The sequence below is a fragment of the Eutrigla gurnardus genome, assembly GCF_963514095.1.
Source record: "Eutrigla gurnardus genome assembly, chromosome: 14".
In the NCBI taxonomy this organism is placed as follows: Eukaryota; Metazoa; Chordata; class Actinopteri; order Perciformes; family Triglidae; genus Eutrigla; species Eutrigla gurnardus.
Genome location: NC_139937.1, coordinates 14,247,541 through 14,268,076, shown reverse-complemented (window position 1 = coordinate 14,268,076; position 20,536 = coordinate 14,247,541). Strand labels below are relative to the sequence as shown.

Sequence of the window (20,536 nt, the reverse complement as noted above, 5' to 3'; positions counted from 1 at the left end):
ACTTCTGCTGTGCTATTGTTCCAATTGAAACAGAAGTTGCTTGGAAAGCCTGTTGGATGGGGTGATGCTCGTTACCAGCGCATGACTTTCATTCATTTGGAGGTATAAAGGAAGTACAGGCATTTTGTTTGCCACTTTGGAGGCAGAAGTATCGAGTGGTGCAGGAATCCCACCCAAGAATGAGTTAGCATTTCTGAACTTCCCTCAAGTTCACCAGGCTTTATCATTGGGTTTTAGGTCTGTGGTTAACACACGCATTAGCTATTTTTGATGCTTTGCTTTCCAATATAAAATGTCTTAAAGTCTTGAAAAAGCCGGTTGCTTACAAATGATTAAACAAGACAACAGACTATCATCATGCCGACTAGTCAGCCTTCACAGCCTGGTTGTGTGTACTCATACTGATGCGTCCGTGGTGTACTTCGTATATAGCCTAACATTAGCTTTTTATTTCTGCCGATTGAATTCATGTAATTAAAGTTTGCCACAAAACGTATTCTGTGCAATAATCCAAAATCCAATGGATAAATCCCATTGACTTTTTGACAGTTTTTTTTTTTTTTTTACATTTTCCAGACTGAACAATTTATCAATAAACCCCAAACAACTATTAATGACTCATTGCTAATGAAAATAATCGGTGTCAGTAGATTTGTGATCTACATGACTGATTATAAAATAAAGACTCAAGCCATTAAAGTCCGTGTACCTTTTACCATATGTCTTTATACTGCTCTGTTGTTTCAGATACACGGAGACGTCCCACCGCGGTTAAAGAAGAGTGCTCATGAAGTCATCCTGGAGTTCATCAGGTCCAGACCGCCTCTCAACCCTGTAAGTACAACTTAAGAGCATGGACTTAAATATCACAATCCATCCTTGTGCCGCCTGGGAAAACCTCTCAGACCTCTCAAATGAGAGTATCAACAAACATTCAGCCAGAACAGTGGCTTCCAACCCTTTCAGGCCCCTTAAACATAGTAATATATACTTGTTTTATTTAACATTTGACACAAGTAATGTCTATCATGACTATTAATCGATTAAAGAAAATAGATCAAATAAAATAAATCACCATATTTTGAAATGTATAGTGCAAAATGGTCATAAATAATTAACAAAACATAAATATTGTGAAAAATATAATGTCATTGGCCCTGCCTTACAGTTACATGGTTACTACACGCGTTTGGCAGCTGCACTACAAAGTACGAACCGCACAGGATTGTGGGTCAGAATAGCCAGAAAGCACGCTGACTTGCCTATTGGAAAATGTGACCAGAATGCAGTCGTATTTTTGGCATAATAAATCTTTTCCCGGTATACTAAACAGTATGGTAGTGTAGGTATTTGAACTGCACCGTGAGCTCAGTGAAATGCTGCGTTCACCACTTCTCTGTTGATAGAAATCTTCCTGTAGAACTAGCAGGCCCTGTTCCTGCTCACCTCTAGATGAACAATCAGTCACAGGAGATAGGAGGAGGAGGAGGTGGTGATGAGAACGCCTTCTGGCATACAACCCTGTTTGCCTCTACTCTGCTGACTCTCTCTGTCACTCTCTACGTCTCCCCCGACGTCGACCTGTGCTAGGTGTCAGCTCGTAAGCTGAAGCCACAGACTCAGCCTCCTCCAACGCTGCATGAACGGATCTTGGAGGAAATCAAAGCAGAGAGGAAACTTCGGCCGGTGTCGCCCGGCGAGGTCCGCAGGGGAAGGCTGGGTAAGGAAACTCGCCACTTCTCCTGTCCTCGCTCTCTTGTTGTTATTTTCTATTTGTGGCATCAAAAAAAAAAAAAAAAAAAAACATACACACTGTTATGCATAAGAAAACATACTTCGCTCTGAAATGTATTTTTTTCAGCTGAAGTATGGAGCTGATGCTTTCACCAGCTGGGACCAGAAATGTGTAGCAGCTTCATGTTTTAGTTCCTTTTACACTTTATCACTCTATTATTTGTGCCTCTGCTCTCTGCTGTTGAAGCCAATACAGCCCAGCTTTTCATAATTGCCTATTATTGTTTTGTTGACTACAAGGTTTGCAACACAGTGGGAGTTTTACATGCATAACCACGCTGAGTGCCTGCGGTTCCTTTAACACTCACAACGCTAAAACCACTACTGTTTCTGAATGTCAGTAATCTCTCACCATTGGCTGTGGCTTCTTTGAAATCCTGTTATCTCAGTGATCTAGAACTACACAATAAGCGTGCTATACCCCTGCATGTCTTGCCAAATACAAACAGATTACATCCTTTAATGTTATTAAATGAATGCCTTAATTTACCTCCTAATCACAAGCAATAACTGTTCCGATGCCATGACTGTTTCTCGTTGCAGTAATTCGGCCACTTAGCATGTCTTTCAGTTTTGACGCGTCAGGTAAAGTCCCTACCTCGCTGCTTACCGCTTCATCACTTTCTGTTTCCCTCCTTGTTGTGGCTGCTCATCTGCTCTGCCAGCCTGCACACACACACACACACACACACACACACACACACATACACACACACACACACACACACATGAAACATACTCTATCAGCACACTACACACACATTTCATGTCATGCTTCAGTGGTTGGTGATGATCGGCTGTGGTCTGTGGAGGTGATACGTGGTGATGTGGGGCACAGGTCAGTAGGAGGACACTGATGAGAGCAAACCAATGAGAGACACACTGACCAGCAGAAAGGACACATGGGAATTTAAATACCAGTACAAACATACAGTGGAGCTGTAGTTAGGACAACCACTGACGACGCTGTGGTGATGTCATTCACATTTTCCCAGTGAATTTACACACAGTGGTCATTGTTGACACTGCTAAATATTATCAACTTTTACCATTTAATGCTTCATTTTGGATTTGTTTTAATAAAAAACTATTTTATATAGTTTTTTTTATAAAAAATGTTAGTAAATATGTATGTATATATATACAAAAATGAAAACTAAGAAATTAAATTAAACATTTAAAATGTGGGTGTTACAATAAGTGAATCTGAAACTAAAGGTACCAGGTAAAATGACACAATCTCACTACAAGTCTGTGTCAGGATGCACATTGATATGATTCGATATTAGTATGAATGTCAGGTTTGCTGCACAGTTCCCCATGCAAAGACTACTGGAGATAAAGTGAGAAACATCCAGTTTTCTGCCTCACCAACTGGTGGCAGAATGAGGACGAACTTGACAGAACGTACTGGAAAATCAACAATAAAGGGATCGACTACAACCAATGTATTTTCTGTGGTGTAATATTTTTATCTCTGTGGGAAAAAAAGACTGTAAACAACTCCATTTAGGGACGTGACTCTATTTTTCAGCTGTGGAAAATATAAAAAAATATGAATTTCAGCTGGCTGAATGGAACAGATCACAACTTCTCACAAGCGATTGGACCATTTAAATGACTTTACTACTTTGTCTTCTGTGTTTAAGTATCAATGGCCAGTAACTGTTTAAATGATGTAACATTATACAACCTTTTTTTTTAATTATAAATGTAATGTTTATGTGGCATTCAACATTATGGTTCTATGATCATATTCAAACATAGAAATGTAGCTGTCTTATGACTTACATTTAGATTATATTGGTCCAGTAGTAGAGTTGAGTATTGCCCCCTATTTGTTTGGAGCATTCGACATCACAGGAATTACACATTGCAGCTTTAAGTGCGTAGCGATCCACCGAATCAAGGAATGAAAAGGAACTGAAAGAGTTACTGCCAGCTCTGTGTCCCCGAGAATCATCAGCTTCATATAAAAGAGTCTTTCATGTTCTCGAACTTTGCAGAATTGAACAGCTGCACAGCTCTCGTCAGCAGTGTTCTCTCAGTATTATTCGGCATTTAATCGGACTTCATGAGACAGTTTGGATTGAAGTTGTAAGGAAATACTGCTGAAGCAGGCAAATCAGAATAATGCTGTGCTCCACTTTCCCTCCTACTGAAACCAGTGTCTCTCATTACACCGCAAGCTTTACCACCTCTCACGTACTCATTCATGCTGTCCGATAATCTGTGTGTGTGTGTGTGTGTGTGTGTGTACGAACCTCCCTCTATAATGCATCATTCTCAAATGGAGTTTGATTCTTACTTTGCTCTATATTTTATGGGGAGATGGTGCACACAGACACTTGAACATGATTAAGGTTTTAATCAGGAACAAGAAATTACTGTTTCACAAGATATAAACATGACTCTTGGTGATGTATCGTGTACTATACATTTTTTTTTGGTGGTGGCAAAAGAGAGATGGTGTGTCTGACTAGGATATTTAGAATGCATCAACAATTCACGGAGTAGCTTGACAGTTTAGGTCTCATGAACCAGGAGGTGGTACGTTTAGCTTAGCATAAATTGACAAAAATAAACAGCAGCACAGTCACTTCACTAGAGAGAATAGGAAGTCACCTGGCCAAGAAATAGTTACAACAAATGTAAAAGCACAACTTGTTCTTTTAACTTTTGTTTTTGTTTAGTTAGCTTTATAGGTGCTGTTTCCAGTCTTTGTGCTAAGCTAAACACCTCCTGGGCTTCGCTTAATAGTTAACGAGTAAGAGAGTAAGACTGGTAGCAATCTGCTCATCTAATATTCATTAAGACAGCAAATGACAATATTTCTCCTAATCTTGAACTCCTTTGAAAAAAGAAAAAGGTTCAGCGTAAAGGTGCTAAATTTAATATTGTGAGCAGAGGGATTGCCTCCACACAGCTCTCAACATGGAGACGGCTAAGCCGAGTCCATGAGTGATGTCTACTCAGGTCGACTACAGTAGTGATAGTAATAGCAAATAGTTGTTTGCTGCTGTATTAATGCTCTGAACATCGAAATTCGGACATTTAAACATGAATACTAAATGTCTGATTTTGATGTAATTTATTTATTTTTTTAAATCAAAGAGCAGGGATGTGGCATTTTGACATTCAACAGTCATACACGAAACAATGAAAGTGTCAGAGACCATCATCACTTCACCATCAACTTTAACATTAGACCAAAATGATACGGAGCAACAAGACGTAGAAAATACACAGAAGTAAATTAGCCACATTCAACCACACAATGATGCAGGAATTCAGTTATAACGCTATATAATTGAAACCTTAGAGCACAGACATACCAATTGGTGGAATATTATTATAGCTATCCTAATGAAGGAGCTGTCCTCTTTTAGGTTTTGGCAAAACTCGCAGTATGCCACAGGATTTGTTCCGTACTGGAGTAGGTAAAGTATAAGCGCTGCTGTGGTTTGGAAGGCCTTGTTTGCCCTCAATGACCCTGTCTGTCCGCCTCCCTGGCTGTAAACTAATATATCCTCTATTTAGATGTGTATTTAGGTTGGAATACTCAAGCCTGGCCAAGGCACAGGCAGAGTGTACGATAATGGCTGGTTTATAAAGCCCGGTGATGTAGTATTTTAGGTTGTAGAAAAATAATGTCTAGTCCAGCAGTAGACAGAGATCCTGTAGAGATGAGGAGAGGTTTCAGGGCTCCCATAGATCCCATCTATCTCCTGCTCTCACACTCCATCCCTCCCAATCAACCCTCCTTTAAGTTTGTTCTTTTTTTGTTGCATTTACCATTTTCCACTCCAAAGCCAGAGTTAGACAGCTTGTTAGATGGTTTTCTGTTTTCCATCTTTGGACCTCTCTCAGTGCAGAATGACCTTGTGGTACATGATTTGAAGGATTCAGCTCCCCTGAAATGATAAGGAAGAGTCATCCATGCTCTGTGTGTAACACCAGCCTGCTGCTCTGTCTTCCTCAGACCAACTTAACTTACCCTTCCTGACCTCTTTAACTTTGGGATGAATCTCAAACCTCAGTCCTCTTTTTAGGATTCCTTGCATCTTTCCACCGACTATTAAACACAACGTGATTTGAAAACGGTTCCCCCTTTTTTCGGGGGCAGAACAGATTGAAAGATTAACACAGGATGCAAGGAATCCTACGAGGATCTGTTTTGAGGTTCATGTCAACTACTTTTTCCTCCTTTAATCTGAATGACTCTTTTTGTGATTATGTGCAGATGAGTTTAGTCCATACATGGGCAGGAGGACGTCCAGCTCTCTGTCTCTGACCAATGGATCAACCTCTCCCAGGGGGGAACCCTCAGGATGTCAGTCTGCACCTCAGAGGAAGAGGCTGCTGAAGGCTCCTAGCCTCGCTGAGCTGGACAGCTCTGACTCTGACGTCAGTATGCGTTTGTGTAGTGGATTAATTTTATATATATGACATCTGACATGTGCAGACCCAACAAAAAGTGTTTGTATATTCCATGCATTTAGGATGAGGTCTTTGGCCGCAGATCTGCCAGCAGCTCCAGTGTGGCTACGTCTTTGATGGATGATACGTCCCCAGAGTGTGCTCTGGGGAAGAAAAGTGAGTCAGGAATTATTTCTACATCCTTGTCGCAGCTTAGTCGCCTCCTCAGCTAAACCGTACACTGACAGTGATCAATGAGTTTTAATTTTGCAGCCTCGCCAGCCACGTTTTCTTTGAGGTTTTAATTTTTATTTTGTTGCCGTTTTTATAATCAGCACCTCTCTTTCCTCTATGAACACCAGCGCCCCCCATGTTCCTGCCCATCTCGTCTACACCCCAGCCAGAGAGGCGTCAGACCCCCCAGAGGAGACACTCCATCGAGAAGGAAACGCCGACCAATGTCCGACTGTTTCAGCCGCCCTCCAAAAAGAGCTCCAAATCTCTGGTGAGTCACACATCTTCTCATAACTGTATAAACTACGCAGCAACATCCAGGGTTGAAAAATGAGGCCAAGAACTTGTGCAGTTCCTCAAATGGCCTCTTAAGGCTGGCTCTAAAAGCGAGTCAATCTCTGTAGACCTCCACGTTTAAATTAACAGCAATAATATATGTTTACAACCTGGAACAAATAATGGTTTTGTTCTCTAAAGCTTTCAAAACAACTGTATATAGTGATATACCTGTGTATACCTGTTGAGTGACAGGTGGGTGTTGATTTAGGCTGCTAGCTGTCTCCTCTGCAGCGTCTAACAGGCCCACCTCTGCTCCACAGACGATCCATCTCTTTGTCTATATTTACAGTTAGATTGTACCCTCACTGCCAGTTTATTTATTTTAAATCACAGAGGGCATTTATTGGTGGTTTGAGTACAGTTTGATTACATAATTAATTGATCATTAGCATTTTTTCATTACTTTTATGAGCCAGATGTGATGGCTCATAAAGTATGAATGATAATGATGATAATCTATTTGGCATAGTATGGTGGGCTGTCAGAGGACAGTGCAGCCTGGCAAACCTTTAACTCAACCCCGACCACAGATCCTGTCCAGTAACTTAATAAGGGAGACAAATAAGATAGAGAAATGGAGAATAGGGAAGGGAGAGCGAACATTAGGATCTTTCCAGAGAAGCAAACAAGAAGGGATTGAAACAAAACAGTCACTTGCATGTCTCATCTTTTTATTTGCGTGGCGTGTGTCTTACCAGATCTCTTCTCTCCCCTTTTTCTATCGGCAAAACTTCTCTGTATGCCGCTCACATTATCTCCTGGTATAACTCCATCAACCTAGTATGCTGGAGCTGCGGGAGTCATATGATCAGCAGGAATTATGGTGCATTAACTTGTACTACGGCGGGCAAACTGTTAAAGAGGCCTTCGACCAACAGACAGACATATCAACAACCTTAATGCCTTTTCACCCCAGCATGAACTGAACCAGGTGGAAATAATGATCGACACCACCTGAACACATTGGGTATACATTGAAATTGACCAACCGGTATTGAGTATATGTTGGCGGTGCAGCACCGGGACGTCTTGAGTGTGTCGAACCTGTCTTTTCCTGGATACTGTGTCGTCTCTGAAGGAGGAGGTGACCTGGCATCCTTCTGAGTTGTCTGGTTATTTATGCATCATGAGCCCTCTCTGAATTGTGGGTTTTTTTAGTGAACAATGAGAGCATTTGATGTTGTCTGGACCCAAATAGGCCGCTCTGAAAGGTGCAGAGGGATGTCTGTCTGCGTATTGAATGATTAAAGCCCTGTGTGCTGGATCTGCGGTGGCCAGGGTCACTCACTGCTCTCTGTATGTCTGCACACATCTGTGTGTGTTGTTATAGGAGGAGTTCTGTTTCCCTGTGGAGTGTCTGTCGCTGACGGTGGAGGAGGTGATGCACATCAGACAAGTGCTGGTTAAGGCAGAGCTGGAGAAGTTCCAGCAGTACAAAGACATCTACAACGCTATGAAGAAGGGAAAGGTAACTGAGTGATACAGTTATAAGAGTTGTACTGCACATCATGCAGTTCATTTTTTTGTTTACGTTTGCATTGATTTAATTTTATTCTAACGTGGTCTTCATCTTTTTTTTCTCTTTATTGCAGCTTTGCTTCTGTTGTCGAACCAAAAGGTTTTCCCTGTTCACCTGGTCCTACGTCTGCCAGTTTTGCAAAAAGTAAAACATCATACAGAATTAATCTTAATCTTTTACATTTTAAATTGCAACCATTCAAGAAGTAAGTGTGACTGATTTCATTCATCGTTTCCTCCGTTTGCTCTCTTTTCAGGCCCGTGTGCGCACAGTGCTGCAAAAAGGTTAGTCAGATTGAATGAATCAGTCTGCCAATCAGAAGCATGAAACCCTTCTTCCATCTATTCTGATCAGTCAGCTGACAGTAATGTGGTGCCTTCTTTAGAAAGCTCTTCTATTAATTTAGGATGAACATGTGAGTCCAGTCAAGTGAAACCAGGTCAAATTCAAAATAAGGGCACTTACTGTTAAAGGTAAACGTTTGTCTAAACTGTGTGTCTTGAAGATCAGTTAAAGCATTGTTGCAATCATATTATATTGCTGCTCTAAAAGATATCTTTCATACCATTACAATGTAGGCATACTGAGGTATTTTAATAAAGATCTTAAATCCTTATATTGACAGTGGCGTAACTAACCTCTTAGGTGTAAAGTCAGGACATGTAATTGGTTCTAATTATAATTTACGTCAGTATTCTTTCTCAGTAATCATGATACATCTTCTTATTTTTGTCCACGTTCCCCTCTCGAACAGATGCGGCTGCCATCCAAACCTTATTCCAGCTTGCCCATCTACTCCATCGGCTCGACCAACACTCTGCCCAGGGACAGGGTGAGCGCCATGGCAACCATAGGACAGGGACTGTCTGTGGCTGGAGATCCAGGCCCGTCAGCAGTGGGCGGGGCCACGGCACCCCCCACTTCGAAAACAGAAACAACGAGGGCCTCTAAAGGAGCTGGAAAAGCCTCTGGAGGAGCAGCAGCAGCTGCTAAACCTGAGAAATCCTCCACTAGTCCACAGCGCCACAGCATTAGCAAGACGATGTCCAAGTAAGACCTCTGAGTACAATTATTCAGTCAGACAGGAGGACATGTTGTGTAGTGTAATACTAATTATGTTGATAGTTTGATTAATATTGGTACAGTGTCCCATTCTGTCACCACCAACCGTGAGCTGTTGCCATGCAAATGTGCTAGCATGCTAAACGTTAATGTTAGCAAGTTAGCACCTGATATTTACTCTTTACCAGGATGTTTTTCAGGATGAAGTGACCCTGAGTGGTTTAGTCAAAGTAAACCAAACTGTAAAAACAAAATCAACGGTGTATTCTGATCCTGTTCCTGCCGTGCTTGTCCTCCGTGTAGGTTTTCGAAGCATGGCTCTTTAAAGTCTCACGAAGAACTGGAGCTTCCCTCTGAGCTGACGGAGGACTGGGCCACCATGGAGGTGTGCGTGGACTGCAAGAGGTTCATCACTGACATTATCGCCTCCAGCAAGCACAGCCTGTCACTGGCCACCAAGAGAGCTCGCCTAAAACGCAAGACCCAGTCCTTCTACATGTCCTCCCCGAAAGGAAGGGAGGAGTACCGGCCCTCTGAACGAACAATTAAGGAGATCTAAAACTCTTAAAATCTCTCTCTGGCTGCTTCCAGCTCCTATAGCACACTCGACACCGGATATGATCTCACTCTACATGTATAGTTCAGTCGGATAAAGCAGAAGTCAGAATGGTTGGTATGAACCTCAGTGTTTTGGTCGTTGTGTCCTGATCATCCAGCTCCTTCGGACAACACTGTAGATCTGCCATTTTTTTTTTACCATATAGAAGATCCTTTAATCTGGGTTCACAGAAGTTTGAGTAAAGAGAGAGGAACTCTTTGATGACAAATTGGTGTCAAAGTGGAACAACCCTCCCCTCTAATGGCACCAGCGTGGTCCAACCCAACTCACATTCTAATCAATAAGCACAAGACCGAAGAGGGACTGATGTGTGTGATGAGTTCCTCAGGCGTAGTCTACTGCAGGAGACACGAGGCCTGCGGAGACATCATAGTGTAACTGAGAGTGACACAAGAAAATATGGAATATTAAACTGTACATTTTGTATGGGTTTTGATTTTTTTTTTTTTTTACATGTATACAGTAAATGATTGTTCGATGAAGTCATCTTGTTTTATAGTTTTGCTGATAATGAGACTCCACCCCACTTTCCTCTTGACTAAGCGTTCTCAAAAGAACAATCTGTTTTCAAGCAGATTTAGTGCCAAATAGTAGCATGTTTCTCATCTTTATGTCACCCACAGAAAAGTTATTTACCCCTGATGTTTGCTTGCAGTGGTCTTTCAACAAAGCCATGAGATAAACTGGGCCGAGTCCCGGTTTTCAAATCTCAATGTCTCAAATTCAGGACTGTGTGGGTAATATTTCATCTGATTTGATTGACACACCAGAGATTTGATGTGTGTGTGTCTATTTGTCCCTGTATGGATCAAGCTTAAAAGACATTTCCCATGGTGCACTTGGCTGCATCTTTAGTTTAAACGTTCCCGACTGCTAAAACCCACGGTCAGCCCAAAACCCCCCTTTCGAACTACATAGTAACACACATGCTACAGAAGACCAAGTTCCAGCCAGACCCAGTGCTCCTCATAACAAGTAGACCGTCGTGTCGATTCAAACATTGCTAAATGCCGATTGGTGCAATGAAATGCATCATCGTTCGATTCCAGCTGAGGCCTGCCCACTTCGAACAAATGATACAGAAGTCTCTCATGTAAAATAACCCAAACTATTGTAACTTTGACATTACCTGTAAACAGATTATTTTAGGCCCTTTAAAGCACATTTCTTAGCCATACATTCCTACTGTAGGTTCATTTGCAACTTACTTAAATCCCTCAGCTGTGCGGAGGAGCACCACGTGTAGGATTTGTTTTTAAGTCTTGCCTTTAGATCATTTACATGAATATGTGCACATGTTTGCATTTGCGTTGATAAATATGGTATGTATTAACTGATTTATTTTTCTTGACCTTGTATTTGTATTGTGTAAGGATTAGTCATAATACATAAAACACTTCATGTTCATGTACAGATGCACAGGTTATGAAACCGAGTTCACTGTAGTGGCGACAAAAAAGACAAAACAAAATACTCTCCTGCTGTGCAACACATACTGTACGTCTTAATATGATGCCTTTTGATTTCCCTCCGTCATTCAGAATCTCATCGGCAGGAAGAAATGCCTGACTGTTGGCCTGGATGTCATTTTTGTTGTTCATGTACCTCCTTAAATATTTCTGCCTTAAGAATTGCCTTTTATGATCACACTCGTATGTTGAACAGTCATCTACTGTAACTGTACATACTTTGTTTCTGATGGTTTGTTTGTAGATCATGTGTGTGTTGCCTCGATGATAACTTACAGTGTGACGGCTGTAGATCCATGTCTCTGAGAGGGGAAACTATCCCAGTACAGTGTGGGTGGAGCTCCACAGAGGAAACCTCACAGTGTGACAGCATCATGCATGTACTACGGTGTAGCTTGTACCCTCAGTCTGTATTACCTTTAAGCTGTAACTCCCCGCGGAGAGTGCAACAGATGATGACTACAACAATAAACTATAATGCAATACGTGATCAAAGTGTCTTCTTTATTCTCTATTTAAACAAAGACATGTTTCGTCTTTTTCCTCAATTTATAGTTTCAAGAAATATTCTCATACAATTGAATTCTTATTTATACCAATTATATTATTATTTAATACTTTTTCTTGCATTTATATACGACACTCTTGCCAGCAATTTTTACTCACTTATTTACACTGTGGTTTTATATTGTATGTGTGTATTTCTTATATATTTCTTTCCTTTTTCTATGATTTACTTATATTCTTTATGTATTCTTGTGTTATATATTGTAGCATCATTATGGAAATTATTTACATTTAACAAAGTCGTTTATTTCTATGTTTCTTTTAATTCTTTATGCTTAAGAGTAACTGTAACCAGTTCCAGTGAAAACATTAGATTTTGTTTTTTTTTATGAAGGTGTATCAGGATGCCAAATTGAAGTGTTTTCTGATATTCTCAGTGCTGACTTGACTAGAGGAAGAATGTTGCATGGGTACTGTGAAGGAAACTGGGATGAAACTCTGTGGAACTGAGCCAAAAAGAAAGAGTGAGATTTTGTTTGGTTTAATGAAGAAATTGCCATGGTGTGGGTGGAATATGGTGTATAGCGGAAAGTAGCAGAACAACTCACTGTCCTCTCACAGACAGCAACTCACACAATTTAAAATTAGATTTAAAGGGATCTGTTCATCGTCACTGGTTTATTTCACACGTTATTGTGCAGTGAAATATGAAAATGCAGAGTATCAAGCGTGCTTGGCTGTTTTGTCATGCAGTTGCTCTTTCAATAAAGTTGCGTAAGGAGGAAAAAAGCGTGTTCCCATAGTGACGCGTAAACCGTCAAACTTTCTAGTGCGTGAGACTGTTTTGAAGGAGAAAGTATTATTCACCCTGTGAGATCAGTAAGCGGCTGTTAACAGGTGATATGGTCTTTTAGCATTTAACGTAACGTTAGCTAACTTATGGCTAGCTCAATGCTACAGTAAACTATTGAGAGGGCGGTTCGGGACGGTTAGCTTCACCACACAACAGTACAGGTCATCGTTATATACTGTATCTGTCTCTCCACAGGATGTCTCTGTCCCGGATTCAGAGTCTCAGAGTGGCGGCTGTACTGGAGGACTGTTCAGACCAGTTGGACATACTGGGACTTACCCTGAAAGTGCAGGTTGGCAGGAAACGTGGCACTGAAGCGGAACAGGTGACGTCACCGACTGTGTTTATCACCTGTTCCTGTTTACAGACTAGATGAACATGTAAGGTTATTCTCCACGTGTGTGTGTGTGTGTGTGTGTGTGTGTGTGTGTGTGTGTGTGTGTGTGTGTGTGTGTGTGTGTGTGTGTTTAGGAGAAAACCAGGGAGACCAAGCTGAGGAGTGACTGGTGAGCCTGTATAGAAGGACAGAAACAAAACATTAGGTTGCATATAATCTTTTTTTTTTCCTGAATGAGTTTGTCTCTCTGCAGTCAGTACATCTCGCAGCAGATTTCCAAACTGCGTTTGGAGCTGGAGGAGAAACACAGTCTCAGTTCTCTGCTGCAGGTGGTAGAAGAAGAGGAGCAGAGGAGGAAAGCCGAGGACGCAAGGAGGTCTGTCAGCGCATCATTCGGGAGCAACACTATTGATATCTTAATCATCGATCAGAGTCATTTTGTGGACATGTTGCAGTATCATTTTTTAGAGCAAAGGAGTGTGAGGAAAGAACGTGGTGGCAGAAGAGAAAACCAGGGGGGGGAAAAGGAGGACGCCTGTGTTCCATCCAGTAATGTGAGTGTCTGTTCACCCAGAGAGGCAAAGACAGAGCTGGAGCAAAGAAATCAAACACTATGGAGACAGAAAGAGGAGCACCAACGGAAATCTGAGAAACTGAAGGTGAGAAAGTAACAACAGATAAAAAAAAAACCCAAAGTTGTCTGCACGAATGGCTTTTTGGTGGGGATGATAATCTGTTCATTTGGGTGCACCCACCCTTTATTTGTTAGTATGTTAGTGTTTAAGTTGGTGAATGATCCAATACTTCAAATACTCCCCACCCCTCCAGGATGTATCCCAGCAGGCCAATGAGCTGAAGCAGCAGCTGCATGCCTGTTCACTAAAGATTGCCAACAAGAAGAAGCTTGAAGAGAAAACGAATGAGCGGCAACTCCAGCAGATACAAAGGGAGACCAGTGAGACTGAGAAGCTGCTGGGGGAGCAGCGGGAGGTGCGTCCAATAGTCCATCCATTCCAGTCCTGTTTCAGTTAGTCCCACCTACCTATCAAGTCCACAAAAGGAGATGTTTTCAAGTGGTTCCTCCACCAGTGTGCAGACCTGACCTCCTCCATGTGTCTCTCTCAGCATACAGTGTTCTTACATGTTCCTACCAATCGTCACTTGGACTCCAGAGTTAAATGTTGTCCAAATCACGTCTTCTGTTACCTCTTTCTCTCCCAGCTGCTGCAGATTCAGCTGAAGGAAGAGAGACGAGTTCACCAGGAGTCAGAGACATTCCTGCGAAATAGACAAGAGGTTAGTACAGCAACATCGCAATTAACAACATACTAAGGGTATTTCTCTGTCAGTAGTTTATGTGTGGTGGTGGTAGAGGTTGAAGATGAGTTTGAACTCCTAAATTCCAATGCTAAGAGGTGCTAACAAACAGAAGAGCATACAGGGCAATGACCTCATAGTTTCTACTACAGTAATTAGGGATATGTGGTTCACTTGTCATTAAAGTCGTCATACGTCCGGTTTCTGCTTTTAGTTTCTGCTTTTCGTTAGACAAATTGTATGTTGTTTAAAACCTGTGCTCATTTTTAAAAAAATGTCCTCATTGAAACCCATTAAAACCACACATCATAAAATGATGTAGTCTATCATATCAGGTAATCTAGCCCAAAGTCTGTATTGATCTAGCTTCAAAATTGTAGTTATTATTATTTTCTACCAGATTATGCCCTGGGCAAATAAATGCAATTTCTCTGGTCTGCACAGGGGTTATTGTTGCTGTAATATTGAGTGCTGTATTGTTTCATTCAATGCATCAAAATCAATGTTGTTGCTAATCATTGACATACCCCAGACAGAAAAAAAAAACAATTCCCCTATCATTTCGTGTACATAAAATAATTTAGTTACATTCACAGTTTTTGTTTTCTTCATTGCAACTGTGGCATTCTCTATTTAACTCAGTGAAAGTGGAAAAATAATATTCATATATAATTTTATGCCAGCTTTTTGTTGTGGACATTTTTGACAAATTTTTAAAGGGATGCACCTAAACTTTAGGTTTTTGCTTCTTATGTTGTTGAAGGAGTTGCAGCAGCAGCTGCAGCTGTGGCAGCAGCACACGAAGCAGAAGCTGCAGCAGAAGAAGCAGCAGCTCAACAATGTGTGCTGCAGAAGAACAGTGAATCTAGACAGACTGATGGAGATGAGGAGGAAGGTGAGCAGCTCCTAGTGCTGAACATGACACGCTGAACAGCGTTGATGTTAATGACGTGCTGAATTGTGCTCAGTTCAGGGAGATGGAGCAGGTGGTGATGGAGGACAGGGAGGAGCAGGAGCAACTGCGTCAACAGCAGGTGGAGGCTAGAGCTGCTACCAAGGTAACAACATCCAGTTAGAACTCAGATCCTTAAAACGCACTTTTATTCCTTGGTATTTGGCTTGGCATGAGAGTTGCCTATTTTAATCCTTTTTTCCTTTCCTATTGGTCTCAACGCTTTTATTATTTTAATGTTTTGGACGTTTTAAGTTGGTCTTAATTTGGATTGGATTGGAGATCCACGCCGTACCATCATCAATGGCTCTGGTCATTCAGTGTATTGTCCCTAATTCTGTGACCTTTGACCCCGCAGCTGCAAGCGTGGTGGAGAGGCCACATGGTCCGCCAGGGCTTCTGTACTTTTAAAAAAGCAGAGGAAGACAAGAAGGGCAAGAAGAAGAAGGATGGAAAGAAGAAGAAGAAGAAATGACTTTTCTCCTACTCTCCTTTGAGACACTGGAATATTGTAGGCTATATAATTGAAAAACAACAAGCAGTAATCACTTGATCTTCATTGTAATTTATTTAAAACTCTAAAAACAAGTTTTTTTTTTGTCATTTCACACATACAGAATATTACAAAATACCAAAACAAAGTAAAAAAAAAACTATTACTATAACTTAAATATTTCATAACAAGAAAAGTATTTCTGTGAGAATGTAACATGGAGCATATCAGCATTATATCATCTATAAACACATATCAAAACAATGGGAGCACCTTGAGTCAAAGCCCTCTTATTCCATATTTTATGTACAGTATGAATTCAAGAAATCAAATAACTTCCAGCAATGAGCACCACTATGTACTCTACTGTTATCGACCATAGGCCATACAGTTTAACCTAAGTTAAGCATTTATCATGACATGATAAGTATTGAAGCCAGATTCCCAGTATTGCAATACTGATGGGCTATGCAGTCACAACAATATAAAATTCATGAGCAGATAGCATATTACACTAAACATAGCGAGGTGAATCATCAGAAAAGTCACATTCATGCAAGAAATGAACGTGATAAAAGTTTTTCTGCTGCTCCCAGCTTGATGTCCGACTGACAGAGGAGCAGAAGATCCGGCATTGCAAAACAGGAAACCCCTTTACTGAAAGGAGTATTAGGATAAGGTTTAGGGTAGCTGACGTTTGTTTGTGCGTACTCTTACACTGACGAATGTTGTTTTTAAATTATTACTCACAAATGTCAGGGTCAATTCAGTTTCAAGTCATGTCAAAACCAAGAAAAAACAGTCCTATTTAACCAACCAACCAAACAGTGGGGTCAGTCAAAATGTAAGGCTTCAGTTTTGGCCGGTTGATCGGACAAAACAATCAGACATTGAAGCAGAGCCAGACATCTTTTCCACGGCCCATGGTTTCCAGGCTCATAACGTCTGAGTCGGAGCAGAGACTGGGACAAATCCAATAGGTGAAAGGGACGACAGTGTTACTCGAGTGTGTAGTGTGTGAGTCTCGGCTCCGTGGCGCCAAATCTTCACACGTGTGGCTCTTCTGGTTCAGCTGGAAGCGTCTGGTCGGCCTGCATGTAGTTGTTGTCTCCGATGATGACGCAGTTGAGTTGGGAGCTGTGGATGTTGATGCTCGGAGGCTCAGGCGATGGAAGGCAAGGACTGGCGACAGGAGTAGAAGAGGGAGGAGCGGAGGTCTGTGCTGACACCTGCTGTCCACGGCTGCAGCTGCAACTGCCTCGATCTGAATCACATGAACGGAAAGGATGTTTTTTACTTCTCTTCACTTCTCATGACTACATAATATTACATGGCTAATTATAAACTGTAGCTCAGATTGCTTTAAAAATCATACAAAAATAATGAAATGGATTTGGCTGTTGCCCACCATGCATTTGGAGCCCAGATTCCTGCATCAGAGGCTGACACTCGGCCACGTTGGCAGACAGGTAGGTGTCTTTCCCGATGACGCAGTCGATCAAAGTGGAGTTGCTGATGTTCACGATCAAGATGGTGGATGGCGGATTCTGGAGAGCCACTGTTTAATGAGTGGGCGAGAGACAAAAGGGGGAAAGGGAAGAGATTATGAGAAAGGGAAGTTCTTGTTCCATGAAGATGTAAAAGCAGAAGTGCGTCGCCATGACAGAGTGTTATAAAGTTCCTGAATTTACTGAAAATGGCTTGTTTTTGCTGGAAAAGCCAAAGCAAATAAAGCATCTTTAAATGTTATTCAGTTATTAATCAGCTGGAAGCACCTGCATGTTTAAATAATTAAAAACGCTTTTCTTCACAGACACCAAATATGTGTTGAAATGTTATTCAGCATGATTAAATTGTGTGAATTGTGAGGACCAGCAAAGGATTAAACAAAGACACATATGAGGGATAACCTTAAACGTAGAGCTTACCTTGTGTGGTTTTCCCCTCTACATGCTGATGACAGCATGTGAGCTTTTCACACAGCAGACCGTCTATGGGGCAGCAGAACATCTGGCAGGCTCTCCTGCAGCCCTTCTGCGCCACCCTCTGCGCCACCTGGAGGACCCGATGCATGGTGGAGCCTTTGCTCGTCACCACCTGAAGGGAGAGGAAAACCGTCAGAATCCCCCCATCAGCTTCGGCATCACCTCATAACACGAGAGAAACACCTGCTGGAGGCCGTGGGTGACGGGCACTCTCACGCCGCGAGACCACCTGCTGCACGCCTCTGTTGTTTTTCTAGGTCAAATGCGCGTGACCGTAAGTCGCTGGGAGGAGGCTGGGGACTTTTTTTTTTGTTACTGGAACAATTTACGGAAATGGCGATACACTGGAAACAAACGTTTTTATCACGAAACCAAATGAGTTTAATGGTTATCCATCAAGGAGATGAACTCCGGACCTTCCATTGTATCATATTATATGTGTATAGTCTATATATTATAGATATTAGCATGGTGACAGGTAGGTGCATGCAGGTTCCCTGCTTGAGTTGCTGCTGCTGCTGGACGTCGTCTACGCAACGACGTCATACTAATAATAATAATAATAATAATGGATTGGATTTATATGGCGCTTTTAAAGATACTCAAAGCGCTCTGACAGGGTTCATTCATTCACACACAGTCGTACCGGTGGTAGTAAACTACGATAGTAGCCACAGCTGCCCTGGGGCAGACTGACGGAAGCGTGGCTGCCATTCAGCGCCTACGGCCCCTCCGAACATTGGCCAACCCGCTCTACCAACTGAGCCACAGTCGCCCCATACTACTTCATTAGTTCATTCGCTGACGGTTCTGGCTACTTTGATAACTTTGAACACGGCGAGCGAGCGAAACGCTTTGTCGTACTGTAGGAATGTTATTAATACACTGAGAATACATTTTGATATTTAAAAAATATGTCAAAGTAGCCCAAGTACTCTTTACCACCACAAATGCCGGTGTAACCCATTAACCCTACTAGCAAAATGGAAAAGCATAACTTATTAATTTTTAAAAACTCACCTGATTAAAGGCCGTTCTTTCTTTCACTTCTGTCGAACTGCTGGGATCAGAGTCGTCCATCATTCGTGTGGAAGGCTTGTTATATTATAACCTTAACGACCCGCACAGGCTGATATAGAGAGATATTTTTCGGAAAAGCCCAGGCGCATGCGCACTTTAATTCGGGGTTTCCATCTGTGCATTTCTTGGTAGTATTGACAGCGCGCATGGTCCGAAGCCAGGTGTCGTGTGCAATTTGTTTGGACCTACATGTGTGATGCAATCGATCATTTATGCATGATGCTTAGTTTTATTGGGGCTGCAGTCGTCAGTAACTCAGTATTTATTACCTAATGTCGTGTTTCTGTGGGCTGCTGGTACCTTCATGACACCTCGTAAAGCATCAGCTTAATTAAAAGTTTAGGAACGTTAAATATTACACATTTTGTTGGATTTATAAAACAAATGGATGTAAGCAACGCAAATACATGGTTAATAATTAATAGTACACTTTGTTTACTCCTGGACATAAGAAGGCACATACTTGTTTCAGACTGAAGCATCAGCATGAAGAGGATGACATGTAACAACAACATGCAAACTGAGTTATGTTATTATATCCTTTAAAATGCCATGCTTCAAATGAAATACAATGAAGTAAAAAATTAGGAAACTGCTGGTATTATTGTGAGGGAAAAAAACCTGACTTAACTATCTCCTTCAAATGTAAATGTAAAGTATTTGGTTCCAGCAAAGTCTTCTGGATAAAAATCAATTGAAGTGCAAACCAAAAGAAAACATTCTGTTTGTTTTAAATTCTGAGTATGCCAAGCATATTAATAGCAGGGAGTTTATGACACAACTACGTTACAGTGGCACAACTACTTTCCAGTAGTTTTTAGGACACATGACAGTTATCTGTCTCTGTCACTGTCAGAAAAAAGGAGACACTTTTTATAAATATTGACTTAATATTTCAAAAATAATGAGAATACTTTTATCATTATTATAAAGTCATTATTTTGAGTTTCTGTGTGGTATGTCACGTTTCTCATTATTTTGAGATACTAAGTCAATATATAATTAAGTTTCTCACGTTTTTATATTCTATTTCATATTTAAAATAAAGCAAAAAGGCAAAAAATGCGTTTTCTTTCTTTTTCTGAGAAAACCAACATTTAACAATCTTTGGGTACAAATAATCATCTCTATGCCTATAACATAAACATTTAAGGCAGCCTGGTCACTCATATTTTGTATGCTGAAACAACAATATTTCAATAGCAATGTTGGAATGGAGTGCTGTCCATGATAATAAAGTTGCTAAGATGGTTATTGACAAGTTAAATCTGTCCAGTCAAAACCAACCGTAGTCAACAGGAAGCGATAAATGAAAGTTCTGCTGATCTTTTGTTACGTACTATTCTATTTTATTGACACATATATACTATATATCACTGAACACATCAATAAATAATATTGTTTGTTAAATAATTGAAATGACATGTAACATCCAATAATTTTGCGTTTTGTTCATGTAATCATCGGCTATAAGGGCTCCCTTCCAGTCGTTCCTGAACATGGCGTTTTTCCGACTGCACCTGAAAGCAGCACGACTACACTGAACCAACCAGTAGG

At 41.2% G+C, this 20,536-nt stretch overlaps 3 protein-coding genes across 7 annotated transcripts in view; 2 read left to right on the top strand and 1 right to left on the bottom strand.

Moving 5' to 3' along the window:
• spire1b (spire-type actin nucleation factor 1b) overlaps positions 1-11,939 on the top strand; it is a 31,687-nt gene extending 19,748 nt beyond the window's left edge. The window contains exons 7-17 of one of the 3 annotated variants that reach the window (XM_084027066.1): positions 748-834; positions 1,591-1,720; positions 5,184-5,234; positions 6,038-6,201; positions 6,297-6,390; positions 6,576-6,718; positions 8,117-8,254; positions 8,379-8,449; positions 8,562-8,589; positions 9,060-9,355; positions 9,671-11,939. In XM_084027066.1, the coding sequence (XP_083883192.1) occupies positions 748-834; positions 1,591-1,720; positions 5,184-5,234; positions 6,038-6,201; positions 6,297-6,390; positions 6,576-6,718; positions 8,117-8,254; positions 8,379-8,449; positions 8,562-8,589; positions 9,060-9,355; positions 9,671-9,926 (1,458 nt within the window). In that variant the 3' untranslated portion in view covers positions 9,927-11,939. Of the gene's footprint in view, positions 1-747; positions 835-1,590; positions 1,721-2,337; positions 2,380-5,183; positions 5,235-6,037; positions 6,202-6,296; positions 6,391-6,575; positions 6,719-8,116; positions 8,255-8,378; positions 8,450-8,561; positions 8,590-9,059; positions 9,356-9,670 lie in introns of all 3 variants that reach the window. The other 2 variants (XM_084027067.1, XM_084027068.1) reach the window with 2 other exon arrangements.
• An 862-nt stretch (positions 11,940-12,801) lies between these two features.
• Positions 12,802-15,916, top strand: drc9 (dynein regulatory complex subunit 9). 3 transcript variants are annotated; one of them, XM_084026723.1, is made up of 9 exons: positions 12,802-13,107; positions 13,287-13,321; positions 13,406-13,528; positions 13,727-13,811; positions 13,981-14,142; positions 14,374-14,448; positions 15,233-15,364; positions 15,438-15,527; positions 15,780-15,916. In XM_084026723.1, the coding sequence occupies exons 1-9, from the start codon at positions 13,012-13,014 to the stop codon at positions 15,894-15,896; spliced, it is 915 nt and encodes a 304-aa protein (XP_083882849.1). In that variant the 5' UTR covers positions 12,802-13,011; the 3' UTR covers positions 15,897-15,916. The 3 variants fall into 3 exon arrangements, with proteins under 3 accessions (XP_083882849.1, XP_083882850.1, XP_083882848.1); XM_084026724.1 differs by having other exon boundaries at positions 12,802-13,140; positions 15,443-15,527; XM_084026722.1 differs by having other exon boundaries at positions 12,802-13,140.
• A 1,042-nt stretch (positions 15,917-16,958) lies between these two features.
• LOC311024356 (uncharacterized protein) lies at positions 16,959-19,051 on the bottom strand. The gene is made up of 4 exons (XM_084026726.1): positions 18,920-19,051; positions 17,843-18,011; positions 17,323-17,472; positions 16,959-17,178 (listed from the first exon to the last, which is right to left on the bottom strand). The coding sequence occupies exons 1-4, from the start codon at positions 18,980-18,982 to the stop codon at positions 16,961-16,963; spliced, it is 600 nt and encodes a 199-aa protein (XP_083882852.1). The 5' UTR covers positions 18,983-19,051; the 3' UTR covers positions 16,959-16,960.
• Between the last annotated feature and the right edge of the window lie 1,485 nt (positions 19,052-20,536).